This window comes from Vombatus ursinus, unplaced genomic scaffold (assembly GCF_900497805.2).
Source record: "Vombatus ursinus unplaced genomic scaffold, bare-nosed wombat genome assembly UNPS02014832.1, whole genome shotgun sequence".
Taxonomy (NCBI): domain Eukaryota; kingdom Metazoa; phylum Chordata; class Mammalia; order Diprotodontia; family Vombatidae; genus Vombatus; species Vombatus ursinus.
The window spans coordinates 40,111,491-40,133,529 of NW_020954610.1; the positions used below are offsets into that span (position 1 = coordinate 40,111,491).

Below are 22,039 nucleotides of genomic sequence, written 5' to 3' on the forward strand. Positions count from 1 at the left end.
CTCAAACCTTTTGATCTTAGTACCCATTTACACTCTTCAAAATTACTGAGGACCTCAAAGAGCTTTTGCTTATGTGGGTTATATCTATTGACATTTGTTACATTAGAAATTAAAATTGATAAATTTTAAAATATTTATTTAGCAACTTATTTAAAATAATAAGCCTATTACATGTCAATGTATTTTTTTTGGGAAAAATACATATATTTTCCAAATAAAATTAATCAGAAGAGTGACATTGTTTTACATATATGCAAATCTTTTTACTGTCTGGCTGAATAGAAGAAAGCTGGAGTGTCATGTCTGCTTTTACATTCATTCTGTTGCAACATGTTGTTTTGCTTGAAGTATATGAAGAAAATTTGGCCTCACACAAATATGTTGTTGGAGAAGAGAAGAGTATTTGAAAAAACAAAGTCTTAGTGAAAGTCTTATGAAAATAGTTTTACCTTTGAGGACTCCCTGAAAGGGTCTGAGGGACCCCTCAAGGATCCTTGGACTATATTTTGAGAACCACTAAGTTAAAGGAACTTAGAATATTTAGCTTGAACAAAAGAAGTCTTCATGGGCACATACTAGCCATGTTCAAGTATAAGAAAGGGTGGTCACATGAAACAGGAATTATACTTGTTTAGATTGGCTCCAGAGGACAAAACTAGGAAAAATAAATGGAAGTTATAGACAGGCAAATTTCAGTTCAAGGCACAGAAAAACATCCAAATGGTTACTTCGAAAGTAGTATGGTCTCTTGTTTAAGGAAAGCCTGGATGACTACTTTGTAAGGATGTGATTGAGGGGATTCATGGTCAAATACAGCTTAGAGTAAATGGCCCATTCCAACTCTGAGATTCTTTGATTTTTGTGTGGTTAGAATTACCAATTATCCTTTAAAAAAATCAAGTCTTCCCTAATCTCCATGTCAACAAAATCTTCCCTCTTTGAACTCATGATGCTTTGTACCATAACCTTCATGAAATAATGAATGAGGATTACATCTCACATTTATATAGTATGAGAACAATGCGTATTATAGCTTTCTGCATATGTATCTAATCCCTCCATTAGATCATAGACTCTATGAAGACAAGAACATGTCAACTTCATTCTCTCCTACTCAGTATTTAACCCAGTGCTCTTCATAGAACAGTGGCTTAAAAAGTTTGTTGAATGAATAAAATGAAATTCATGGTCTCTTGAAGCCTAAATGTCATAAACTTGGAAGCTAAACCAGGCTGCTCACAACAAGTTTTGATTTTTGTGTTTCCTGTACTCATGAAGTATATGAAATGGGGATGGAATGTGAAAAAACACTTTTCTGAATACAACATTCAGAGTTATAAAATAGAGTTGTAGTTACATGGAGTCTATATTATCAGAATTAGTCAAGAATATATAGTGTTTTAGCAAACATTATACAAATTTCAGGTCAAGGTGAAAATTATTGTGGGTCAAGGCAAGTTTGAGATGAACTGCACAAAGGCAATTAAGATAAGAAGGTTTTCAAAAAAATTCCATCAGCTAAATTCACAAGAGTATTTACATCTAATTATAATATAGCTCTTAGAATAATTATCTGAAATAGCAACCAATACCATAGTTACTTAAATACCAATCAGCATAGCAATTTTTGTGGATATCTGTTAAAAGCTACAGAATTTAAGACTATTTTCTAGAATTAAATTTATAGAAATTTAATCTTCTGGTATTCTTTTTTTGAAGAGGGGGAGCCCACTACTTCTGGAAGTAGTTCATTTCATCTCAGGGCATAAATATGTACTTGTTTAAAACTTGGAACTTAAAACTTTCCTCTGAGTCTTGGAAAACAATAGTCACAAGTTGCCAATGAGACAAATGAGACAAATAGTTACATCACACATACTTCAGTAGGAAGGAGGAAAATTACAAACTCTTACCAAGTAATCATCAGGCTTGATACCAAAAAGTTCTCTGAAATACCGAAATGCTATTGGAGCATATGTCTTAAATCTGAAGTCTGGGTAGTGATGAGCTGGGGTCAGATTGCTCCCTTCGCTACAATTAAAATTAAAAAAAAAAAGAAAAGAAAAAAATGCACAGATGAGAAATGTCCATTTTAATGCCAAATTATAGGAAGTTTTCTTTTTTCTTCAGGCCAATTTGTCCTCTAGAAAATTTTAATCATTTGTAGTAGGTCTCTTGATGCACATGTAACCAACACATGTCCGTTGATTGAAAACGGAATAGATGCCATCTCAGCTAGAGACTCCTCTAAGCAAGCTTCCCTGCCAATCCACAGCATGTAGTCAGCTGTGTGAGGGTACCACCGATTCAACATTCTGCATGGCCCTCCTAAGGAATGGCATTTCATCAACCCCAGTAATATTGAATACATGATGAGAAGTTAAAATTTGTGCTACTCTAAACAGAAGGCCACTGCCCTAGCATCTAGCACCTACAAGAGCTGAGCCACCACAAAGGTGGATAGTTTGACATAACTGTTTTAGACAAATATCCAAAATAAACTATGAAGAAAAATAGCAATAGCATATATACAATAATATATAGTGTGTATGCTGAGTAAAATCCTGAAATCAGGAATGCATATACTTTTCAGTATATTAAAAAACAAACAAGAATGTTAAAAGAAAGACACAAATATAAGCAACTAATTTTGGTGATGATAATAGCAATATCTGCATGTCTCTTTGTAACTTATTTTGGGTTAGAAGGGTGAACCTTGTGTGGGTCTCCTGGGCTTGAGGAACAAAGGGATCAGACAAATGAAACTACTGTCCATGATAGGAAAGTAGGCGGCATTTGGTAAATTTGGTATAGGGTGTCAATAAATATGGAATATTGTTGTTTTAGGGCATTAAACACAGAGGCTAAATAAAGGTTGCAATCAGAAGCTACACGATTCTAATTTACCTTATGCAATGAACAAAATTAATGGCTCATGGGTATGTTCATCATGTTTCTTTCACAGTGTTTCATCTTGATTTCTCATTTCTTGTATTCATTCTCCTTCTTACCTTAAACTATTTTAAAAAATCCAGTTTCCATTTAAGCAAGAAACCAGTAAGAAACCAGAAGAAGGAAGTATAATTGAATGAATGAATGAAGTGGAATAAGTTATGGCCTTGTGATCCTATCAGAGATTGGAGCAGTGACCAGTCATGACTACATAAGATGGATGGTAAGAGTAGAGAGTGTTAGACTATAGGTGTGGAATAAGGCATATATTCTTAGACATGGCCAATGTGTTGATTTGTTTTCTATGACTTTACTTATTTGTTATTTGTTACAAGGGAGGAATCTCTTGGGGGAAAAGGACACAGTGAGAAATGACAATAATGTTTTAGGAAAAAAAAAGGCATCAATAAAACACTTTTAAGGGGGGAAAGGAAATAAACATCTATTAGCGCCTACTATGTGCCAGACATTATGCTAAGTGCTTTACCAATATTATCTCATTTGATCCTCCCAACAACACTGCAAGGTAGGTTTTGTTATTATTCTCATTTTACAATTGGGGAAACTGAGGCAGTGGGTTACGTGATTGATTTTCCTAAGGTCACAGAAGCTAGTTAAGTGTCTGGGGCTAGATTTGAACTCAGGTCTTCTTGACTCCTGGCCTGGCACTCTATCCCTTGTACTAGCTAGCTGTCTAAAGAAAAGATGATCAGAGGCAATACTCTTCAGTTTTCTAGTTGCTGGTTACTTTGAACATGTTGCAGTGTTCTTTCTTCCCTACTGCTTCCATGACTTACAATGGTTTTCCTGCCTAATGTTTCTCCTCATTGACTGCTGAGAAGAGTTCAACTACTGTTACAGAACAAAGTGTTAGGTTTCCTTGGTGATCATACACACATATACAGCATCTTTGGGTGTGTGTCCTTTCTTCAGGCACACACCCTGCCAGCTGGTATAGGAACTGGTGGAATATGGTTAAAGATGAAGCAAGCCTTCTACCAGGTCTCATTGCTAAATATGCAGTATTATAAAAAAAGTTATAAAAGAGTCTGATACAGTGTCTCAGTGCCTTGCATGGAATAGGCATTCAAATAAATATTTCTTGTATGAATCAATGAATAAAGGGAAAAGAGACTTGTAGGGACAGATTGTTAAGAAATTAGGTACAAACACCTGTGCGTTGGTAAATACTTTAACAGAAATCTAATAAAAACACAAGTGCTCAATGCTTACTAAGTGACCTTAATCAAAAGCCTTATTTTTTTTTTCATGGCATGGCAGGGGCCAAACCCCATGGTGTTCACAGGCTACATGCTAGTGGAATACAAACTTTGGTATGTCTTACCAGTCCAGAACGTTTTCCTTCGTAGGCCTGGAAACAGACTGAGTCAACCATTCTAGAAACAGCTTAACCAAGTTTGGAGAGGCTTAATTGTAGAAGGCTGACCATAAGATGGTAAAATTTATCAGTCATGGCAATTCATGAAGACAATCTACTAAGGTATAGAAGAGTTGTGTGATCTTTGTCATGAGAGGGATCTTTATATGGATGAAATTAGAGATCTCTAGAACTATGGTGAGTCACATGTGGTGTCTTAAGTGTCAATTAGTAATTATGGTGTTGGAACACTCAAAAGTCTGAATTAATGAAAAATTAATTAATTAATGGATTAATAAAGTAGCCCAATTCATAGATAATCCAAGAGTCATTTCTTTGGAGTGCATTGTGCTCCCCCATGCCCAGCAGAATTTCTTTCCTTATTGGGTCTTACTTGGATTGATATTAAGACTAAATGATATTTCTTGAAGATATACTGACCAACCTATATTATGATGGCAGGGAAGTGGGGAAGAGAAAAAAATTAATAACTGATCGCACATGTTAAATGCCTAATTTAAAAAAGAAACTATCATTTAACAAGCCCACACCTCTAACAGGCATGTACATATTCATGCTTGCATTTACATACATGGCTTGACATTATATCAAAAAGTAATTGCAAAAAAGAACATTTATTTACCTCTTGGTCTTTAAGTGGTTCTAGAGAATAACAAATCTATCCTGAAGTAAAATGAAGTCCTAGGGAACTTGAGGAAATACAAATTATTGAGAAGGTTCGATACAGCTAGTGCTTGGGGCAGCTAGTTGGCACAGTGGATAGAACTTGAAATCCAGAAAACTCATCTTCATGAGTTCAAATCCAGCCTCAGACCCCTACTAGCGTACCTCTGTCACTTAACCCTGTTTGCCTTAGTTTCTCATCTGTAAAATGGGCTGGAGAAGGAAATGGAAAACTACTCCAATATGTTGCCAAGAAAACCCCAAATGGGGTCCCAAAGAGTCAGACTTGACTGAACAACAAGAAGAAATGCTCAGCGGCTATGCTGCATGGCAGACCGAATACACATCAGCCAGTTGACCCAAACCTAGGGCACCTTGCTAGAGGTATTGTGCTCAAGATTCACATATATGTGCTATCTTACTGACACCCAGAATGGAGTCCAGCTGAAGATATGCTTACAGACATTACAAAATGCCTCCACCAACTGCTTAGCTGCTAATGACAGAGAATGACTTCAATGGGTATTGGTCTGACAGTGGGAAGAAAGTTCCCCTTGGTTATCTCAGATGAACATGCCTGTTGTTATGGCCCATCTGATCCTAGGTCTTGCCTGTCAAGTGACAGAATTACATCCAGCCTTTTTTCAAAACACAACCAGTTATGAAATGTATGATTGGTACCCTTAAGGCATATTATATTTCTCAGTCTCCCTATGACTTTCATTCCCTCATTCATACATTTATTATTGTATACTGTTTTCTCTTCAGACAGTGTACACCTTTAGCCTATTAAGTATCTCTAGGTCAGGTATTGAATATACAAAGGTATATAACAACAACAACAATAACAATATTGACATAGTCCTATGTGCCAGGTACTATGCTATACATTTTACAATTTTTATCTCATTTGATCCTCACAAGCACCCTGAGAGGTAAGTGCTATTATTATCCACATTTTATAGATGAGAAAATTGAGGTGAACTGAAGTTAAGTCACTTGTCCAAGGTCACATAGCTTGCAAGTGTTTGGGGTGGGATTTGAACCCAGGGCTCTTTATATACACATAACAAAGAATCTGGGTGATCTTAATTGCTCCCAAGTAGACTTGGCAGACTTGAAGGTTATCATTTACGTTGATATAAGCTTTTCTACATGTTTGCTTATTTCTGTGTTTTTTTGTTTCTCCTCATCTTCTTCTAAGTGGGACATCATAAAGAAGAAAATGTATATTGTGAGTGTAAGAGAGACTTTTTAGAAAATAAAGTGACCTGAACTTTAAAACCAAAAACTTGAGGAACTTAACAATCTACAGAATTGTCCCCCAAATCATAAAAGCTTAAAACTCCACCAAGACTTTTGGGACACCCTGTATTATGAGGGAAAGATATGAATAAGATTAATTATGATACAAGAGAGAATGAAGTAAGCATGAAAGATCTTTAAAAATAAAGCATTCTGAGAAGTCTGAGAAAGAAGAATACTTTTACTTGGGTTAAAATAGAAAATAGGTATGAAATCAAAGCTTTGGAAAGCATCTTAGTCATAATATTTGGGGGGAGGGTGGCAGCATGTATTTCTAAAGAGACTTGAATTTATAATGTCCTGGGCTGGTGCCAGATCTCTATTTTTTTAATTCATAGAAGTGAGAGTGGGAAGACAAGACTTCCTTTTGTGTGGTTCCCACAATGGAGGAGCAAGTTGGGTGGTATTTATGCCAAAGGTAGTACTGAGAAATAGTTTGTAAATTTTAACTTTAAAGCCTTTGGTTATCAGTTTTTGAATTTTGATAATGGAATAATTTTCTACAACACAAAGCTGAGTAATATGGCACTAATCCCCAGAGAAAAATCTATTTTATCCTCCCAAAGAAATTCATGGGATTCAATTTGGAAGCTTAGACACCGGATGGCCTTTACCAGGAGTGTATTTATATTTTTTGTGCTTTTTTTTTTCTAAATAAATTGTACAAGTCAGTGGAGCATATGCTTCTCACTTACAATCCTATTGGGTCAGCTACTATGATATCCTGACAGGGTTATTTTGCTACAGGACTTCTAAAACCTTTTTGAGCTCTTTTCTTGAGCAAGCACAAGAATATTCCTTTCAAGCAGGGTAAGAGGTCAGCACTAACTCTTAAATGACAGGTTTAGCTATGGAGACACAAAAAAGGTTGAGTGATGATGGTCAGGCAATAACTGAGTGTCAGAATCTGAAAATGAAATGCAGTCCTTTGGAATTCAAGAAGAGCATAATCTTTATTACCCACCCCTCCCTAAGGTGCTCCTTAACATTACTACTAATTTGCATATAGCAGATATCTCCTGGGCCCTGGCCAAGCAGCTGTTCTAGCAGTTCTCAACTTCAGAAATAATAGTTATAGGGACAAATAGGTGATGAAGTGAATAGATCACTGGCCTTGAAATCAGGAAGACCTGGGTTCAAATCCAGTCTCAGACACTTATTAGCTGTGTGACCCTGGGAAGTCACTTAACTCCATTGCCTCCAAAACAAAACAAAACAAAAAACAACTCCTTCCTCCAAGGAAATGGTAGTTATGGAGGTTTTGGAAGGAGGGAGGTCTGGATCTTAGAGCTTTGAGAACAAGAGGGAAATTTAAGGTTGGTGACTAGGGATCTAGTCACTCAGGAAATTATCCCAGGTCATGTAGCCTTTTTTGGATACAATTTTTCTGCCACATCAAAAGATTGTCCCTTCAGGTCTAATCTACAAGCTGAATACAAAATGTATTAAACAGCTTCTTTCCTCATTCCATTGATGTACAATACCCTAGCCCAGACATCAACAGATTGAGATACAGCCTTGGCTCCCTTCAGAAACTTGCCACATAAATCTGGGTGCGTCTTGGAATTATGCAGTTGAAAAAGATTTTAGGACTTCATTTAACCCTTCAATTCCCAAGCCTCAATTTTTCTATGCATATATCCCTCCACCGATGTTCTATGGAATTGAGGTAATCTTGGATTCCTAAGGCAGAGAGCAAGGGCTAATTACCAAGCTCTAGCAAGTTTGAAAGTCTTAATTATAGGCTCTCTAATGTACTTTACATGTGCTATTGGCTTAACTAAATTTGACTCATCATCATAGGGTTGACTAGTGTTGATGGACTCCAGGAAACTTATGAAGATGATCTGTTAGGGGCTGAGGTATGCGTTCAGTAGAGGTGCAGATGAAATTGTGAACCCCCTAGTGAAATACTGGTTCCTTGAATTATTGGAAGAGATAAGAAAGAACATTAACCCTACAGGAAAATTCAATATCCGCAAGTAATTCTGAGACTACCAGAATAAAATATCCTAAAAATAGTGTTATGAGAAACAGAATTTGCAACTTAACCCCCAAAAGGCAACTAAAGCACCTTAAGGCAAAAAAGAAATGATTTCTCTTAGGACTTTATTTTTAGAATCAGGAGGGTTCTGGGAGATAATCTAGTCAAATCTCATCATTTTATGGATGAGGGAATTGAAACCAAGAGAGATTGAGAGAGTGATAACATGAATTTCTACTGTCACATTCCACTATCTATGGTTTTATTTAAAAACTATAAAAAGTTTCAGAAATTCATTCTATTTTTATACAAAAAATCCTCTTGTTAAAGGAAAAAAAAACTTTTTTCAGGAGCCCAAATCAAGTATTTAATATATACACAGCTTAGTAGCTGGAAAAATATTTTTATTAGGATGCAAAGATTTAATACTCAAACATTTTTGTCATGTGATTTGACATGAGAAAGTAAATTATTTGCCCAAGAGCACATGGGTAGTTAAGTGGTAGATCCAATCTCAAGTCCTCTATCTCCAACCACCATCCTACAGTAGTGAGTAGCAGAGTCACTTTTGATCCCAGGTCCTCTCACTTCAAATCTAGTATGATTTCCACTGCACTTCAGCTGGTATAATTTTAAACAAAACCAAGTTATCTTTGGCCAAATTGTTTGATTGCCGAACTTCTATATGTCATTGTGATTATTTAAATTATTCTTGGGTATGGTTAATTTCTGTGGAATCTACACTTTTGAGTTATGTAATGAGAGCAAGAGTTGAGTAATGTGTGCTCCACAGATATCCACAAAATGTGGGAAAAAATCTTGTTTTAGAGTCATGGGAACTGTATTCAAACAATTCCCTTGACATTTGCTACCTGGGTGACCTTGAACGAGTTACTAAGCCTCCTTGGTCCTCAGTTTTCTCATCTGTATAATGGAGGTATTGAATTAAATGAGTTACAAGTATTAAATCCATGATACTATGATTCAAAAAGGTCTTAGAAAAAGATTCCAAGACTTACATGAACCGATGCTGAGTGAAGTGAGCAGAACCAGAAAGACATTGTACACAGTAACATAAATATTGTGCAATGACCAACTTTGATAGATTTAGCTTTTCTCAGCAATGCAAGGATCTAAGACAATTCCAAAAGACTCATGATGGAAAATGCTATCCATATCCAGAGAAAGAACTATGGAGTCTGAATGCAGAGAGAAGCATACTATTCTTTCTCTCTCTTTTTTTTGTTTCTTCTTTCTTGTGGTTTTCCCCTTTGGTTCTCATTCTTCTTTACAGCATAACTAATGAGGAAATGTGTTTAATATGAATGTATATGTATAACCTATATCAGATTGCATGCCATCTTGAAGAGGGAGGACAAAAAAATTTACAACTCAAAATCTTATAGAAGTAAATGTTGAAAACTAAAAATAAATAAATAAATTTAATAAAATAAAATAAAAAAAGAAAGAAAAAGATTCCAGTACATTGGATGGCCACCCTGTGGAAGATTTACTGGAGAACACAAACAAAAGTTACATGTGACAAAAATGTGTGGATAGGTTGCAATCTATACTATCCAAATCGGTGCAATCACAGATCCACCAAAGGGTAGCATGTGATTTGCATAACTTTTCCTTTGGGAAGGATCTCCTGAATATTATGAAAGACAAAAGAAGATACTGGTTGGATCCATCCAAATAGCTTCAATCACTTAAGCAACTAATGAATCAATTGAAATGGCATATTTTTAAGAGTCACACGATTTGATGACAAAAAGATGCTATCTGTATACATCAAAAGTCAACTAACTTATTAATATCTCTATTTTCTTTTAAATTTATTATTTGCAAAATGAATAAGCTTTGATGTTTCCAATTTAATGTTTGATGTTTCTAATTTAATAAGGATTACTTCTGGATTAACTAACAAAGGCCTTTGTAAATGATGTGCCCCCACCCCAAGTAAGATAGAATATTCTTCTGCAATTTTTATAACTTTGTTAGAGATGGATGTCAAGATGGATAGGTGTCTTTTATAAATACAGCTCATTGGGATAGAAGCCAAGAAGGAGAAAGGATAGGTTGTCACAAAAAGAAATAAACGTTGGTTGAATCTGATGTGTGAGACATAAGTTCACACCAAACCATTCTACTTCCTTTTGACATGATAAAAATTCTTATCATTTAGCCTGTTTTTGGCAGTGCCAGGAACCTAATATATATTATGGATTAGGCTACATACTCACAAAGTAGAATGAAGAAAGATTTTTAGCGGGGTTGCTACATATATACATATATATATACATATACATATATACATATACACACACACACACACATATATATATATGTGTGTGTGTGTGTGTGTGTGTGTGTGTATATACTATTTCCCCTAACAGAATGTAAGCTCCTTGAGGGCAGGGATGATTTCATTTTTTTTTTTGTATCTCTAAAACCTGCTACAGTGTACAGTATGTAGTAGGTGCTTAATAAAAGCCTGCTCAGTGTTGTGAAAATCAAATGAGACAATGGATGTAAAATTCTTTGCTTAAAACTTCATATAAATTTATCTGTTATTATAATGATGAAGTAGTCCCCATATTTATTAGCAAGAAGATTATTACAAATAACTTAAAAATAATATTCTTACCTGGGTAGAAACACACTTTCCACTACATAAAAGTCTTGCATAAGGACATCTCTGTCTGGCTTGGAAGTGAGGTTACCCACTGTGTATCCTATTCCCAGCTGAATAGCACCCTTAATAGCAGATGATGCAGTCTGGAAGGAAAACAAGTCTTGATATTAGTTCCAACAGCCAAGGTCCTTTTCAGGATTACATGCAACAAAGATGGGCTTATAGTTAGTTATAGACGACAACGATGACGACGACGACAACAACAACAGCAAAAGCCAAGGTTTGAGAAAGTCCTGAGTTATGGGTTTTTGTTTTTTTTTTTAGTAGAGAATCATCTCAACAAATTAAAGATCAAATATATATCAAGTATATATAAAAATAAAGACAACACTAACATAAACATAATAAATACAAATGTATACAAAGTAGTTGAGAACAAAGGTGATATTAGTCGGGGGATGCTGTTACAATCGAGCTGCCGATCTGAATTGGTGAAAGAACTTTCTACCTGAAATTCCTCACAATCAGTGAAATCACAGATCCTAGCAAAATCACAAAATAGGTTTATAGGCTAATACATAGGGAAAATCTCCTTTTAAAAGTAAGATCATAACTTTAGAAGGTAGAATAAAAGTTTCATCATCTAAAGATTCTATCCAAATAAAACCAGAACAGAGATTTTAAAAACCAGACTCATCACAACATAGTCAAGTAACAAAAGTAATTTATTTACCATAAAAATGCAAGGCACAAAATTTTGATTTTTTCTCTGGAGTACAGAAGTAGTTTAATTCTGGAATTCTTTGGTATCATATATGTATGGTACCATAGCCAATTTCTCTTTTACAAACCCACATTAAACTGGGATCAAAACTGCCAATAAAATCTCTTGAAGATTAGTGCATTTTGACCTAAAATTCTGGAACAAGGAAAATTCTAGGAATTTAATCCTCTAATATTACCTACAATCAAGTAAATATTCTCTGTTAATCTAGAGAAAATTACCTGCACCTATTTCTCCTACCACATGAAAAAGAACAGAAAAAGGAATAATTTCAAACATAAGCATTAAAGGCAAGGAAGGTGGTTTTATACTTCTTTATATCCCCACAGCGCCTAACACCATTCTCTACAGAAATTGGAGGTTTAATAAATACTTTCTGAACAAAAGAATGAACAAATGAATCACACAATGGTTAAAAATGTCAACTCACATATTTACAGAACTTTAAGAACATTTGTTAAGTAGTATATGCTATTATACACATTTTACAGGTGAGGAGACTGAATCTCAGAAAGGGTAACTTGTCTAGGGTCACACAGACAGGATCAGAGTTAGGGTTTGAATTCAGGTTGCCTGACTCCAAATTCAATGCTTTTTTGACAATACTATGTTGTCTTTGCAAGACTGATCATTTACTGGAAATTCAGCAGCAGTAACAGCACAGGGCCTGGTACACAGTAGACACTTAATAAATACTGATTGACCCATCACCACTACCACCACCACCATTGTCATAATAGGTTCATATTATCCCTATTGTCCTTACTTCTACTGGAATCATATCAGAGTTGTTCTTGGTGACCCTATAGAAGGTCAGCTTGCATCCTAATACTTTCATTCAACTACAAAAGTAGTTATTTTATCCATCTATGTAACAGTTCAAAGAACATTAAACAGAAAAGAATAATAGCAAGACAGTGAATTGTCCTAAGACTGTTTCTATCTGAACTTTATTGAACAAGAAGAAAAAAAAGATAAAAATAATAATAGTTTTAAGGTATACAAAATGTTTTTCCTTTGATCATCATAACTACATGTAAGGTAGGTTCTATGAGTATTATTATCCACATTTAATATGAGATAATTGAAGCTCAGTGAAAGAGGTTAAGTGACTTGGCAATGCTTCTGCAATGATTAAGTATCAGAGGTTGAGACCCAAATTGAGGCCTCTCCTTACCCCAAGGCCTTGGCTCTTCCCACTACATCACATGACCTCCTAATGTAACATCTGCTCATATTTTTCCCCTTTGATTCCTTACAAATCCATAGGCTTTATTCTTCCTTGAGTTCTTTGTAGTATTTGATCCTACTGACCAACTTGAATCTCAACCTGCCATTGTCTTTCCAGATTTGTTAATTTCTTTCTCCTGCCCTCTAACTGTGAGTATTCTTCATGGTTCAGTCATTGGACCCTGGTTCTCCTTCCCCTACATTTTTTTCTCAATGAACCACAGTCTTGGCTTCAACTATCACCTCTCTGCTGTGAGCTCTCAAACCTGTATCTTAAGTCTCAGGCTCCTGATCCATATCTTCACCTGTAAACAAGACAAACACACAAACATACACACACACACACACACACACACACACACACACACACACACATTGTTCTTCCTTCAAATTGACCCCTTCAGCACCTACCACTTTCATATTTCCTTCAGTAGCACCACCATTTTTCCAGCAATTCAGATTAGGGGTCACTTTCCTATTCTCCTTCTGAATTCACTTAAAACCCATCTCCTTTATGGAGATTGCCTTGATATTCTTGGCTTTGTTATCCTCTCCTTTCTTCTATTTTGTATAGTACTTACTGTCTGTACCACTCAATACTGCTGCATGGCATTGTTATTTAATTACTTTCATGAGTATATGACTCCCATCGACATTGAGATTGGAAATAATAATAATTTGCATTTGCATAGTGCTTTAATGTAAACTGTTCTAGTGCAGGAACTCAGTGTTCTATTTCTTTGGTTTTCTCTACATCATCCAGTAGAGTGCCAACATTTGAGAGACTCTCTTTTTTCTTGTTAATTAAATTTTTTCTTTTTTTAAATTAAAATTTGCTTTCTTTTATTCTCAAATAAAGATCAGTCTTCTCTCTCTCTCTCTCTCTTTCTCCCCTACTTCTCTTCCCCTCATTTTGAGAATACAAGAAAAACAAAACCCCTGTTACAAAAAGGTATCGTCAAGCAAAACAAAATTTCTCATTGGTCATGTCATCAAAAAAAAGTGTCAGTCTATACTCTAAGTCCATCCATCATCTCTGGTCAGGAGATGGGCTGCATGTTTCATTATGAATTCTCAGGGATTATGGTTGGTCATCATATTGATCTGTTGTATGTGTGAGTATATTTTGGTTGTTTGAATTAGCCAAGACCTGCCTTCTCACCCTCCCACCTCAAATTCCTCTCTATATTGAGAACACAAAACCACCCAAAACCCATTACACAAATGTATTGTCAATCAAAACAAATTTCAATATTGGCTATGTCCCAAAAATATTTGTCTTTTTGGTGCATCCTGAGTCCTTCACCTTTCTATCAGGAGGTGAGTGGCATTTATCACCCTCAGTCCTCTGGAAACCTGGTTGATGATTACACTGATAAGAATTTAGCACAACTGTATTCTATCACATCATTCAATCTGTTTTGCTTCATTACCAAAATGATATTATGCATCTTAATGCCAAATTTCTCCTTAGGTTTGAAAATGCCTTGGTATTTTTCATTTTCTATGTGTCCTTTTATTCAGTGGCCTAGGGAAGGAAGATGGCAGAATATCCCAACTTCAAATCTAGTCTTCAGCTGTTCCTTTGTTTTTTCCCTCTTCAGTTTGTTATTTATTTTTACTTTCCCCTCTCTATGATTCCATTACTATAATGTCATTGATAGGGCTCAGTGACCTTTTATACATCTAATTTCTGAGGATTAAATTGATTTTCTTCCTTTTAACTTTATGTAAAAACTCAAGAGGGATGTTATACTCAATCATCTATCACTAGGAATCAAAGAACTTCCAGAACTGGATGGAATTTCTGAGATAATCTACTTTAATCCATCCCCTTCCCCCATTCTACTGAAGAAGTAACTGAGGCCGAAGGATGAAAAATGACTTGTGTGTGGTCACACAGGAATTGCTGGAAGAGCCAGGATTAGAATCCAAGTCTTCTGGCTTCAGTCCAGGGCTCTTTCCTCTTCATTACACTCATTCTAAAAGCACAGCACATGATATAGCATCAATTCCTTCTAAGGGATCTAAAAGAAAAATGGCCACACCAGAACCATAGGATCATAGAGCTTGCTGAAAGGGATTCTGGAGGGCATCTGTTCTGATCCTTTCATTTTACAGTTGAGGAAACCCGTACAGATTAAGTGACTTGCCTAAAGTTACACAAGGAGTTAGTATTGAAGGTGTGATTTGAATGCAGAAGGATTACTATTTCTCCTGTGTCATGAAGCCTCATCAGGGTTTTTCCTGTTCATTTCCCCATCCCACTAACATTTGTATCCTGAAACTAACTGGTTCTTTCTGTGGTTAATTTAGTTACTAGTGTCATAATTAGTTAAGACTTTTTGAATGGTAACAACTTGACTACTACTAGGCACTATGGACTTGCAATCAGGGAGAATTGAGCATTCCTTTCTACAGGAAGCTTTTTCTTATCCCTCCAGCCATCTGTGCTCTCTCACCATATCCCCCTTCCAGCCATGTAAGGTCCTTTAGGGTAGAAAATGTTTTGCATTCTTCTATGGATCCCCAATCTCTGGCACAGTGTTTAACACATAATAGGTACTTTATAAAGGTTAGAGCTGGAAGGATCCTTAGTTTAATCATCATTTTTACAGACTATCTCAGCCCAGAGAGACTCACATTTGCTTCTATTGTAATGAATGAAAACACACAATGATTTAAAAACTCATTGAGAAATAGAAGTATAGTATATTGGGTAACTTTTTTTTTTTTTTAAATAGCAACCAGAACATTTAGGTTCTATGGAAGCAAAAAGGCCTTAGACTTAAATATGTGTGTGTGTGTGTGTGTGTGTGTGTGTGTGTGTGTGTGTATGTATATATATATATTTCTAATGTGGAGATAAGTACATCCATATATTCATGCACATCTGTTCCCCACCCTCCAAAAAAAAATCTCCTCTTTTATGCAAGTTTCTCTTTTACTGAGGCAGGCTGTTTTTTCCCTCAATAGTCGATACCAAAGGCTTAATATACAAACTCTTTCCACATGGAATATTTAGCATAGCATTCAAAGTTCTGCTGAACTGTGATGTTTTCTAACACAATAGTCCTTGAACAAGATGTGTTCTTAAACTGTGAAAACACTTTGAAATATTATACTATGCATCTTTGATTAGTAGATTAGCGAGTAAGGACAATGACAATGAAGCTACTATGTGAAAGGATGTTGGTTGTTTTTCTAGAACCATCAGTTCTTTGAAAGCAGGGTTGCTTCATCCTGGATGGGCACCAACAAATCATTTAATTTGTAGAGACAGTTCAGAATTCTACACACTGGGATCATCCATTTTCTTTCATTAGCAACTATCCATGGCCTTACAGATTTGTCCATGTACATGAACATTTTCCCCTTCAATCTATAGAAAGGATCCTTGGATTTGTGAATGTATTAAAGGACTGGGTTTTTGGATCCCAGAGGAATAAATTATGTATCTTTAATGTAGGACTCTACATTATCAGGGCTTAGAACAGGACATTTGTTGCTTGGATACGAGAAATGCTTCTACTGTGGCCCCAATATTTAAAAGAAAATTACATCAACAGATTACACATGTACCCTTTATTAGTAAGGCAGTCTAGTGTAGTGGAGAGAGTTGGCATCAGTGTCAGGAAGAGAGAGATTTAAGTCCCAATATATGATTGACATATGTTGGCTGTATGATTTTGGGGCAAATCACTCAACTTCTCAGTGGCTTTAGGCAACAGTCTAAGACTAAGTTGCAGAGTCAGTTCACATTTTCATTGGTAGAAATTTCTTCATTAGCAGTTTCCTACACCACTGAAACAATAGGTCCAATAAAGAAAAAAACATAACCGCCTACAAATGCTTTCATATTTTTGTGTAAATAATAACATTAATAATAATAACTAAAATAATACTTTATAAGCTTATTGACTGTGTTTTCCCTATTCTGTTGGGTCTGCCTTTTTCACAACCTTCAGGGTAGGATGTTGTTGAAGTTAGGATTTCACTGAATTTTTAAAAAGTTCACTCTTTGCTAAATTCTGTGGCTAATAATAAAAAAGTCAATACTGAATTGGAAAGTGCTTTACCCTCAGTTTTCAAAGCACTTTTGCACACACTACAATATGTGTGCCTCACAAGAACCCTTGTGGTAAGTAGAATAGATATTTTTACCTTTCTCATTATTACTATTATTTTAAATCTAGACCTGTGATTTCACTGGTTTAAGGAACTGCTAGTGAAGATAGAGTCCTGGTTCTGGTCAAGAGAAGATGAAAATATACTTATCACTATTAGATACTGCTTTTTTTTTTGCCTGGAGAGAACCGTGCTGGATCTGCTTTGTCTGCCAGAGATATAAATTTATAACAAGCTGTCTGAATAAGAGGACAAAGATAGTAAGAAAGTTTTGAAATCTTTAGCAAACCTGGCATTAAGCTCCGACACAAATCTTGTTTTAAGATTTTAATGACATTATACTGGTTACAGAAAAAGGCTTTCTAAAGCAGGCAGTCTGTGAAACTGGATCACTAAACAAGTTGTCTAACCCTATAGACTTTAAAAGGAAGCATTACATTTTTATCATTTTAACTGCATTTCCACCTCTATCCAGGTGACATAATGAACTAGTTTCAGAAGCATAGCTGAGAGAAAAAAAGGAAAAGAAAAGAAAAAGATTAGTTCAATAACCAGTGGAAGATGAAACAAATGATTGAACTATGGTTGGGGCAATGGTAAAACTGTTAAATATTAGAAATATATGGTGGCAAAGAAGATGCTCCTCCTGGCCATGAGTAAGCAGCTGAAATGATGGTAGAGAGGTTGTAACCTCAAGAGATAAAGATAAATCAAGATAAAAAGATAAATAAACATCAGTTCAAGTACTGAAGCTGCCCTAGCACTTTTTCCAATGGATGTTCCCCAGGAGCTTCTAACTATTCCTTTGGAGTTCAACATTCATCTTCTGTCAAAGTTATTATTTAGAACAAAACATAACCTCCTTGAAGGTAAGGATGGTTTTGTTACTGTCTTTGTATCCATTGTACCTTGCTCCCTTCTTTTTTTGAACTGAACCTGTGATTTCATTGGTAAAGGAATTCCTGAAGAGGGAACTCCCTCCACCAATGCAGATCTCCCAACTTGTCTTCAACATATATTTTGAAAGAGCTGCCTAGGGGTATCAAGAAGTGAAGTGATGACCTGCTCAGAGTCACAGAGCCAGCATATGTCAGAGGCAGGCAGGATTGGAATACAGGACTTTACTGATACCAGGAAACTAGCTCTTTATCCACAACATCAGTGGTGTCAAACTCAAATAGAAACACGAGCCGCTAATTCATACATTAAGGATCCCTGCTGTCTGAATATTGACTTAGTTTTAAAATAAAATATTTATGTTTTACTGTATTTTTATATATTCTGTTAAATATTTCCCAATTACATTTTAATCTCATTTGGACAGCATTTGCGAGTGTTACGGGCTGTGTGTTTGATACCACACAGTTGGAATTTAATAAATGTTTGTTGAAAGGAATTCTAAGCTCCCTGCCTTTGAAGTCCTGTAACTTTCTTTCCCTTTTACACATTTTTTTCACATTTCAATCTAAATCTGGGGTCTAAAACCATTCAGAAGATTATGAATTAAGATTTAATTAAAATAATACCATGAGAAAACCATGCTATATAGCCCCAAAGTAACATGATGATTTGTTTATATTTATACATTCATTTTTAAAAAATAAGTTTTTATTGCTCTTTTTTTACCTCACTACATTTTTCTCCAGTACTCCTCTCCTGCCTCACTATGAGAATAAATATTAAAAAAGAAAAGAAAAAGGAAAAAATCAGCATAACTGATTACATCAAAAAAATTTGAAAATACATATATGAATTTTAAGAAATATCTTAAGATTGCCTGAGATTAGTGATAACTTTTTGCATTTATTTATTTTTATTTGGAAAATAGATGCTAAAACCACTCTAATTTATTTGAAGGTGCCTTGCTCTGCTGAGCCTCCTAGCTTCCAGCCTTCTAAGCTTAAACTCCTCTGTACCTGGATCTATTTAATATTTCTGCTTATAGTGTAAGGTTTTACTCAGTTAGCAATGTTTATTGACTACTCACTATAGTGAACACTTATGTTAATTGTTCTGGTCAAATCCATGTTATATACCATGGTTAGGTTAATCTTCCTAAAACACTGCCTTGACCATGCCATGCTCTTGCTTAATCATTTTTTAATCATTCCCTGTTGCTTATATGGGGATAAAGTTCACATTCCTTAGCCTGGCATGCAATGACCTTAACAATCTGGTTCGAACCTACCTTTCCAGTTATATCTCACTCCATGACCCTACATAAATCCTCTACTCTAGTCTATATAGTATACTCACTGTTCTCTGGAAACACTTTTTGCTTTCCATCCTTTGTATATACCATTCCTCCTACCTGGAATGCCCTTACTGCCACTATCACAATTTCATCCATCCTTAAAGGCCAAGCTTAAATAATGTCATCCACAAAATCTTCTACGATTCACCCAACCTGAAGTGATCCCTTATTTGTTTGGCATCGAATACAAATGACTTTCAAGAAAATAAATGATTCTTAAAAAACAAATTATATCATTATGATTTCCATAAATCTTCCATTTTCTCCAAAATGGTCTCCAAGTAGTTACAAGGACATGGCATCTAAACCATGTGTCCTATTTAGGGTCTCAAGGAAACTCCCGTAGAAGAATTTCAAGGTTAGTCTAAGTCATAATGAAGTGGTTGTAATAATTACGTAATTTCTCAGAGGGACTTCTTGGGATGTTGCAACACTCTTGTGGATGTGATAGCTATTTCTTATAGATCCTAGACTTGCTGCTCACCTTACTCCCAGGTCAATTCATTTTTCAGACTGCTTCCCCTCTCTGCCAGATGCCCTCTTTGGTATTCATTTTAGCTTGATAAAACCAAACAGCTGCCATATACTTCAAGAACACAGGCTCACCTATCTACCACCTTGAAGCATCAGAATAAGGTGTTAGGATAGAATCCTTTTTAATATCATGGATAACTGAGAGTTCACTGTATATAATTTCACTAGGTGGCAACCAGCTTTTTTCTACTATGATATCTGTAGCACATTCACAATTATTACAACTTTATGGGGGCCTCATTAAAATATTGGCCTCTAAGTTCTACCCATAAGAACACTTCATCAGTAAAACTTCCTTTTAAAATGATCCTTTTATCATTTCACTATATATTCCTTTGGATGAAGTCTAAGACCCAAATTTTATTAAAATTCCCTCTGCTAATAGACTTTGTTCTATTGAAATACTTGTGTATTTACTTATTTGATTGAAAGTGTCAAGGGGTCAAGAAGATGTTTTTCACAGTTTCCCTTAATGTAATTTGTCTGTGCCCTACTTACATGACTGGTTAATGAAGCTAGATTCTTTCATCATAGGTGACAAGTTGAGTTAAGCAAATACTTTTTATCAGCAGGATAATAATATATTCTTAAAACATTCATTAAACACTCTGGCAGCAGTAAATTAGTACACTTAATTGTCTTTACCAAAAATATGCTATCAACTGCAGATGCAAATCGTGATTTAGAACAGCAACATCTTAAACAGCATTTATTCCATCTTAAATTATCATGATTTGTGTAGAAAATAATTTTGGATTTTCTAAAACATATTCCAATACAAAACAATGTTTCTTAGGTGACAAATATAACTTGATTTTATTCAACAAATATTTATTAAACAGCTACTATGTGAGAATACTGAGGTTCTGAAGGAGATACAAAGTTTATATATGATATGGTTCTATCTTCTCATGGAGTTTACAGTCTAATAGGGAAGGAGCATATATAGATTATGTATAAATAATAACAGTAAAAATAAAGAAGTATATTAGAGAGGTGAAACTAAAGTATTATGCCCAAGACGGAAAAAGACATTATCAGCTTGGGGAGGGCTTGAATTCCAATGGTTTCCATTTCCACTAGAACACAATAATAGAATCCTTCATTTAGCTTTTCCAAGCCCCACACAACATGGCTCCAACATATCTTTTTAGTCTCACTGGACATTATTTCCTGTTCTTCATCCATGTTCCTCATCCATCTCCATCTCTGTCTTTGCACTGGCCATTCCCTATGCCTGGAATGGTCTCCCTCCTTAACACCACTTTATAGAGTCTCTTTTTTCCTTTACAATGTAGCTAAAGTACTCTTTTCTACATGAAACTTTTTCTGAACCTCCTATTGCTGTGGTGCTCCCTTCCAAACCACCTTGTATTTAGTTAGTTTCTATGTATTTATATTTATTCACTTTATATTATGCTGTCTATTTGTATATATGTACTTGCTTTATCACCCATTATGCAAGAATATAAGGTTCCTTATTAGTAGGAATAGTTCTATTCTCCACCCTTGTATCTCTAGTGTCTGGCACAGAGCCAGGCACATAGTAGGTGCTTAATGAATACTTCATTGCACAATGATAGGAAGAGTAGTTTAAAGTGTCATATGCTGTAAAAGAGGTCAAGGAGGTTAACACTGAAAAAAGACATGATTTAGGTTGGATGACTGAGATATCATTGATTATCTTGGGGAGGGAAGTTTTCAGAATAGTGTGAGAAATAAGGCTATACTAGATTAAACAGAGAGTGGAGAGGCACCATGTACAGATAACTTTAAGAACTTTGACCATAAAAGGGAGGGTTGCTAGATGGTAAAGAGAAGTCAAGGGCAGGATATTTTTTTTTTTACAAGAGTAGGGAGACTTGAATGTGTTTTTAAGCCAATGGAAATCAGGGGAAAGGAAATCAGTGAAGACTTTTTGATTGAAGGGATGATTGTGAGAGCAAGGTTCTAGAAGAAGTAGGAGGGGATGAAATCAAGGATTCATTAAAGAGATTACCTTAGTATACATCTCTCTCTCTATCTATCTATCTGTATATATCTATATCTATAGGTAACTATCTAGTTGTATGTATGTGTATATATATGTGTGTGCATATATATATATTTATGTGTGTGTGTAGAGAGAGAGAGAGAGAGAGAGAGAGAGAGAGAGAGAGAGAGAGAGA

The 22,039-nt window shown here is 35.4% G+C and overlaps 1 protein-coding gene across 2 annotated transcripts in view; it reads right to left on the minus strand.

Moving 5' to 3' along the window:
* PIP5K1B (phosphatidylinositol-4-phosphate 5-kinase type 1 beta) overlaps positions 1–22,039 on the minus strand; it is a 329,210-nt gene that overhangs the window by 141,486 nt on the left and 165,685 nt on the right. For both annotated transcript variants that reach the window (XM_027839284.1, XM_027839282.1), the window contains exons 4-5: positions 10,954–11,084; positions 1,914–2,031 (exon numbers count right to left, since the gene is read on the minus strand). In XM_027839284.1, the coding sequence (XP_027695085.1) occupies positions 1,914–2,031; positions 10,954–11,084 (249 nt within the window). The remainder of the gene's footprint in view (positions 1–1,913; positions 2,032–10,953; positions 11,085–22,039) is intronic.